Source organism: Lactuca virosa, chromosome 6 (genome assembly GCF_052849685.1).
Source record: "Lactuca virosa cultivar CGN04683 chromosome 6, Lactuca_virosa_CGN04683_v6, whole genome shotgun sequence".
Lineage (NCBI taxonomy): Eukaryota > Viridiplantae > Streptophyta > Magnoliopsida > Asterales > Asteraceae > Lactuca > Lactuca virosa.
In genome coordinates this window covers 18,327,973-18,335,017 of record NC_136431.1, presented here as the reverse complement: position 1 = coordinate 18,335,017, position 7,045 = coordinate 18,327,973, and the positions used below count along the sequence as shown (strand labels likewise).

Here is a 7,045-nt window from a genome sequence, read left to right as displayed (position 1 = left end):
AAGTACAAAATTTTATTAATGTTGTACGATTAATACATTTTTATATAACATAATTATAAAATAAAAGTATATATGATTAACATATTTTTTTATAAGTTAAATCATTATTTATTTTTATGATAAATTCGTATATGTTTATAGCGTTATTATTAGAAATTCTCATTATTATAAATATCTAACTTTTGATTTTTAAATGAAAGATCGTTATTATATAATATTATGTTCAAATTAACAAAAAAATGTTTGATTTTTTACAAAAAATAAAACTCATTATATAAAATTAAATAATAAAAAATTTACTATTAAAAAGTAATATTTAGAATTTTTTATAAACTTCAAGAAAATAATATAAGAATTTCCTAATTTTTTAACACATTTATGAGCAATATAAGATCTTCAATATATAAGCCTATCTCCGCTTGCGAGTTCCACCCTCCCGCGCCCCCGCCTATCACCCACCACCAATCTCCGCCCTTCCTCAGGGGACCGCCATAACTGAACCTTTCACCTAAAAGAATCCATCGACTCTGAAAATTTGTCAACACCTACACATATCAATTGCAGGTATGCATATTTATAGTTTTGACTTTTCTAAAATACGATTACTCCTCTCTCTTTCAGTTTTGATGTTTTCAAGCCCTGATCTAATGTCGTTTTTGCCCGTATGTGCAATTATATTAAGTTATTCTTGGATTTCTGCTTGTTTAGATTCTACCTCATTAACTAAAACTCAGCCCCGATCCCTTTATGTGACAAGTTTGTTAGGTTTTGGAGGTTTTTAACCAGAGTTTACATCTAGCTTCGCGGGTTTCCACTGCTATGTGGATGTTTTACTTTAAGCGCAATAGTTGATGCTATCTTTCAAACTCATGGTTCAAATTTAATCCCCTTTTTCCACAGCGTGCAGATATTGTGATTTATACTTATGAATGGCGTGGAGGGAGCTTGGGAAAAAGGTGAGAGTTGTTCCTTATCATTCTGCGTAATGAATTTTGGCTTTTCATCGAAAACAACAACCCTTATGAATTATGTTCTGTTGTAATAAGGATATCCAAGATGACGTTTTGAACCAAAACGAGTTCCCTATTTTCTTCAACCACGGAAAACCATGTTTATGAATAGTCCTTTGAAATTTTTACTTGAAAAGCTTCCCTTCTGAAGCTCTGATCCATCACACCTGCAGCTATCAGTGTCACTATTATAAAATCGAGTCAATTGATAAAGAAGAAAAGGAAAATTGATTGAAAATCTGAACCAGTGCACATGTATGAACCATGCACAGAAGGTGTTTGATAAAATGACAAGTCAAAAAGAAAATTGTTTCTTTCCAATTTCTTCTTTAAGGATGTCCTAGTTATCTCTAAAAGTGGTCATAAATCTCAGATCCTATGGAGGTTTCGTAATATAGATTGTTGAATTCCATTAAAAATCCCACATCTTTCTTTTCTCCATCTATCCTGAACAATTTCATAAGCCTTGTTTAAACTCAATCAAACTATCTGATTTTGCTGATCTTTGTTTAAGCTGAACTGACTAGTTTTAAATGTTTATAACTTATAACTTATATCCATGCTAATATATATAATTATATATCACCACTACTGTCTTTCAGAGCATTCGTGCTAGTCTTTCAAGACTTCTGACTCCAACAACATCCAGACATACAGCTCTATCCAATTCATTCTCTGGCCTAGATTTAAAATCTTCTTCACCTTCAATTCAATGCATACAAGGTAAATGTAATCCCCTTGTTTTTTTTTTGAGTTTCTATATGATCAATGTTGTTAATTTTCTTTGAATCAGAATCCCATCTTTTTCACACCACCCCACAACTCCTAGGCAGAAGAGGAGACAGAGATGATACAGTTGGTCTACAAACTCATAAAAAAGGGAAATTCAAAAAAAGACCCGAAAATGCAAAACCACCAGTCGAAGCTCCATACATCCCTCCTAAACTCAAAAAGCCCACCAAATCATCTGCAGATAAAACCATTGAAATATTCGAAGGCATGACAACTTTAGAGCTTGCTCAAAGATGTGGTCAATCTGTAGCCATGTTACAGAACATCCTTGTAAATGTGGGCGAAAAAATCGGGTCAGAATTCGACCCGTTAGGCATCGACATAGCTGAACTAATCGCAATTGTAAGTCATTCTTTCTTTTTCACTTAATCTTCACATAATCACTCAATGGGTGTTATGTTACTTTTTGGTATTTTTTTAATAAACTAAAATTACAGGAAGTTGGGGTAAACGTGAAAAGGCTGTATTCATACGAAGGCTCAATAGTTCTCCCGCGGGCCCCAGTGGTAACAGTCATGGGCCACGTGGACCATGGTAAAACCTCACTGTTAGACGCGTTACGCCAAACATCAGTAGCAGCCAAAGAAGCAGGAGGCATAACACAACATTTAGGTGCGTTCGTTGTCAGCATGCCATCTGGCGCTTCCATAACCTTTCTCGACACACCTGGACACGCTGCCTTCAGCGCCATGCGTGCACGCGGTGCAGCTGTCACCGACATCGTCGTCCTAGTCGTCGCTGCTGACGACGGTGTCATGCCGCAGACAATCGAAGCCATGTCACACGCCAGGTCAGCAGACGTCCCGATTGTCGTCGCGATCAATAAATGCGACAAACCCGCGTCCGACCCGGAGCGGGTCAAAGTCCAGCTGGCGTCAGAAGGGTTGCCGTTGGAGGAAATGGGCGGGGATGTGCAGGTGGTTGAAGTATCCGCGGTTACTAAAACGGGTCTGGATCGGTTAGAAGAGGCTCTGCTTCTTCAAGCGGAATTAATGGATTTGAAAGCGCGGGTTGACGGGGCGGCTCAGGCGTATGTGGTGGAGGCCAGGCTGGACCGGGGGAGGGGCCCGCTGGTGACGGCGTTGGTGAAAGCGGGGACTTTGGTTGTCGGGCAGCATGTGGCGGTTGGGGCGGAATGGGGGAAGATACGCGCGATTAGGGATACGAGTGGGAAACCAACCAATCAGGCGACGCCAGCTATGCCGGTTGAGATTGAAGGGCTGAAAGGGTTGCCAATGGCGGGTGATGATATTACTGTTGTGGATTCGGAAGAAAGGGCGAGGATTTTGAGTGTTGGGAGGAAGAAGAAGATGGAGAAAGATAGGCTTAGGAAAATGAATGAAGAGAAACTTTCTGGAACAGAATCGTTTTCAGAAGAAAACGAAAACGATTCTGTTCCAGAAAGAGTTGAACTGCCTATCATCGTCAAAGGCGATGTTCAGGGAACAGTTCAAGCTGTTACGGATTCGTTGAAAAGTCTTAATAGTCCGCAGGTTTTTGTGAATGTAATTCATGTTGGAGTGGGGCCCATTTGTCAGTCGGATTTGGATTTGGCACAAGCCACGGGCGCGTGTATTGTTGGGTTTAATGTGCGGACCCCACCGCATTCTGTTACTTTGGCTGCTGCTCAAGCCAATATAAAGGTATGTAAATCGTAAAGTTGGTGCTCTCTTTTATTTTTGTTTATATAATGTGTAAGTAAGTAAATGTTGTTGTAGATCAAAGTGCATAGAGTGATCTACCATCTTCTAGAAGACATTGGGAACTTCATAGTGGAAAAAGCCCCTGGAACATATGAAACAGAAGTAGCTGGTGAAGCACAAGTGCTCAACATCTTTGAGCTGAAAGGAAGAAGCAAATCCAAAGGAGATGATGTCAAGATTGCTGGTTGCAGAGTCATGGATGGTCAAGTCATGAGGTCATCAACCATGAGACTTTTGAGAAGTGGTGAAGTTGTGTTTGAAGGGTGTTGTGTTTCTTTGAAAAGAGAGACTCAAGATGTTGAAACTGTTCAAAAAGGGAATGAATGTGGACTTGTTCTTCGCGATTGTTTTGATTTCCAGATTGGTGATGTTATTCAATGCTTGCATCAAGTTAACAAGAAACCCAAGTTTATATCTTCTGAAAGTGGGGCTGTTCGTATCGAATGCTAAGTTCATATCCCTGTTTTTTGTTTCAAGAATTTATAACTTATATTGAGAAAATTTTGTCGTCTCTTGTTGTAAACTTGAGGGATCATTAGAGAAAGTTAACAATAATATTGATGGGACAAAAAACTGTAATTTTATCCAATACAGTCTCAATCCAAACTGTTATGATGTTATGCTATGTTATATCTTGTGTTGTGGTGTGTAAGCTTTAGTGGCTTATGCCCTATTTTTCTTTTCCTATTAAATCATGAATTGATAAAGGATATGGAATGGATAATGATATGTGGTATAGATATAGTTTTTGGACTTAATGCACCTTGTATCTAAATAAATCATTATTTTATCATTATGTATAAATTTGACTACATTTGAGAGATAACAAATGATTATTTATTTAATAATTGTTATAAATTAAAACAATATATTTACACATTAAGTTTTTATAAAAGTTAAAAAAATAACATTATTAGTAACTTAAACCAAACATCATTTTATAATATGTTAAAATAAAATTAAATTCAAACAATTAATATTTACATATATATAATATAAAAGCAAAAATAACAACCATATAAAATTTGTATGATATTTACATACATAATAGTAGATAACTCGAGATATAAGCATACAAATATATTTCATTACTCATAATTTTCGATATAAAATATAACTTTTATTGGAAAAAATATATGACGAATCAGGAAATTAAATATAAAATCATGACTTAACTTAACTTATTAGGACGTTTAAATTAAGTAAAATAACAAACATATATAGCTAGATCACTAAGGCTTTTTATACATCAAGTCAACTAAGTAAAAAAACACCAACTTATTTGTTAAAAAATGTTGAATTAGGGTAGAATTTGATAATTGAATAATCTCGGGGGATGATAGATGGCAAGTAAGATAGATTTTCTCGAAGAAGAAGGTAACGACACAGCCTTTCGTGGGTTGTGCAGCCACACAACGTTTCACTCCCTCGACGAGTCCGTCGCCATTCACCAACCCCAAAAATCTCGATTTATAAGCTTTCATCTGCTTGCATCTCTAAATCCTTATTTTTATCAAAACCCTTTCACAATTTCTATTTCTCTCAAAACTCATCAATGGAGGCTGCTGCTCTCTCGCGTATCGGCCTCGCCGGACTTGCTGTCATGGGCCAAAACCTAGCGCTCAACGTCGCCGAGAAAGGGTTCCCGATCTCCGTTTACAACCGGACTACCTCGAAAGTCGATGAGACTCTAGATCGAGCTCATAATGAAGGCCAGCTTCCGTTAACTGGCCACTACACTCCTCGCGACTTCGTTCTCTCGATCCAGAAGCCCCGATCTGTCATCATCCTTGTTAAGGCAGGCGCGCCAGTTGACCAGACGATTGAGGCGTTGGCGGCTCATATGGAACCGGGAGACACGATCATCGACGGCGGTAACGAGTGGTACGAGAACACCGAGCGACGAATCGTCGAAGCGGAAAATAGAGGATTGCTTTATCTCGGAATGGGAGTCTCCGGCGGCGAAGAAGGGGCGCGAAATGGGCCGTCATTGATGCCAGGTGGGTCTTACGAAGCTTATAATAACATTAAAGATATCGTTGAAAAAGTTGCTGCTCAGGTTGAAGATGGACCTTGTGTTACATACATTGGAGAAGGCGGGTCTGGTAACTTCGTTAAAATGGTTCATAATGGAATCGAATATGGTGATATGCAGTTGATTTCTGAAGCTTATGATGTTTTGAAAAACGTTGGTGGGTTAAGCAACACCGAATTAGCTGAAATCTTTGACGAATGGAACAGAGGCGAATTAGAAAGCTTCTTGATTGAAATCACAGCTGATATCTTCAAGGTGAAAGATGAACATGGTGAAGGTGAGTTAGTGGACAAAATTCTAGACAAAACAGGGATGAAAGGAACCGGTAAATGGACAGTCCAGCAGGCTGCTGAACTCTCCGTCGCCGCCCCCACCATCGCCGCCAGTCTTGACTGCCGGTATCTGAGCGGGTTAAAGGACGAACGAGAGGATGCGGCCAGGATACTGGCGGCAGCAGGGCTGAAGGAGGAGGTGGGAACAGTGAGAAGTGGGATTGACAAGAAGAGATTGATAGATGATGTCAGGCAAGCTTTATACGCTTCTAAGATCTGTAGTTATGCTCAAGGAATGAATCTTTTAAGGGCAAAAAGCAGTGAAAAAAACTGGAACTTGAATTTTGGAGAATTAGCTAGAATTTGGAAAGGAGGGTGTATTATCAGAGCTGTGTTCTTGGACAGAATCAAGAAAGCATACCAGCGGAACCCTAATCTTGCAAGCTTGCTGGTGGACCCTGATTTTGCAAAGGAGATGGTGCAGAGGCAGGCGGCATGGCGGCGGGTGGTGGGGCTGGCAATATCCGCCGGAATCAGTACACCTGGCATGTGTGCCAGCTTGACATATTTTGACACGTATAGGCGTGCTAGGCTTCCTGCAAATCTTGTTCAAGCTCAAAGGGACTTGTTTGGAGCTCATACTTATGAAAGGATTGATCGTGAAGGAGCTTTTCATACTGAATGGACAAAGCTTGCGAGGAAGAAGGCTTGAAACTTGAAAGAGGTCAATCAAAAAATGGTAACTTTTTTTTTTTTTTTTTAAATTGGTGGTGAAATGAACTTTCTTGTTTTTGCTTCTTGAATTATGTGGTTGGTGTATTTCTTGATGAGGAGGATGATTATTGATTCTCTCTATTCGGGCATAGCAATTGTTGTAGAATTTTCTTTGCATTATTAATAAGTTTTGCATGCCATTGAAGCATATTTTGTGTTTTTTCCGTGATTTGGATTTCATAATTATTTAAATATGTCTGGTTTGGTATAATTTACGAATTTGACCTTGTGTAGAAATTGGTAGCAGAAGCCATAGGTACGAACATGATATTGAGACCTTTTCAATGCATCCATGGATGGGATGTAAGAAATTTCATGGGACAAATCTTTGAATGATGAAGTAAGTGTAACACCCTAATTTTGAAATTTGAATGATGAAGGGGGTGTAGAATCATGTTTTTTTAGCATAAATATATTGATGGTTATTGGATGTTTGTGTTGTGTTGGTAGCGCAACGTA

At 38.7% G+C, this 7,045-nt stretch overlaps 2 protein-coding genes across 2 annotated transcripts; both read left to right on the top strand.

The window, feature by feature from the left end:
* Window positions 1-411: 411 nt before the first annotated feature.
* Window positions 412-4,130, top strand: LOC145119560 (Translation initiation factor 2, small GTP-binding protein). The gene is made up of 6 exons (XM_079055235.1): window positions 412-564; window positions 901-956; window positions 1,613-1,733; window positions 1,804-2,144; window positions 2,240-3,445; window positions 3,521-4,130. Exons 2-6 carry the CDS (start codon window positions 930-932, stop codon window positions 3,953-3,955), a joined length of 2,130 nt encoding a protein of 709 aa, XP_078911361.1. The 5' UTR covers window positions 412-564; window positions 901-929; the 3' UTR covers window positions 3,956-4,130.
* Window positions 4,131-4,896: 766 nt separating this feature from the next.
* LOC145119579 (6-phosphogluconate dehydrogenase, decarboxylating 3, chloroplastic) lies at window positions 4,897-6,734 on the top strand. The gene has a single exon (XM_079055255.1). The coding sequence runs from the start codon at window positions 5,061-5,063 to the stop codon at window positions 6,522-6,524; it is 1,464 nt and encodes a 487-aa protein (XP_078911381.1). The 5' UTR covers window positions 4,897-5,060; the 3' UTR covers window positions 6,525-6,734.
* The last annotated feature ends 311 nt before the right edge of the window (window positions 6,735-7,045 follow it).

Coding starts and splice junctions, on each gene's coding strand:
- LOC145119560 (XM_079055235.1), top strand. CDS start 930: ATGGCGTGGAGGGAGCTTGGGAAAAAG. Junction 1,734..1,803: donor TTCAATTCAATGCATACAAG/GTAAATGTAATC, acceptor TCTTTGAATCAG/AATCCCATCTTTTTCACACC. Junction 3,446..3,520: donor CTGCTCAAGCCAATATAAAG/GTATGTAAATCG, acceptor ATGTTGTTGTAG/ATCAAAGTGCATAGAGTGAT.
- LOC145119579 (XM_079055255.1), top strand. CDS start 5,061: ATGGAGGCTGCTGCTCTCTCGCGTATCGGCCTCGCCGGACTTGCTGTC.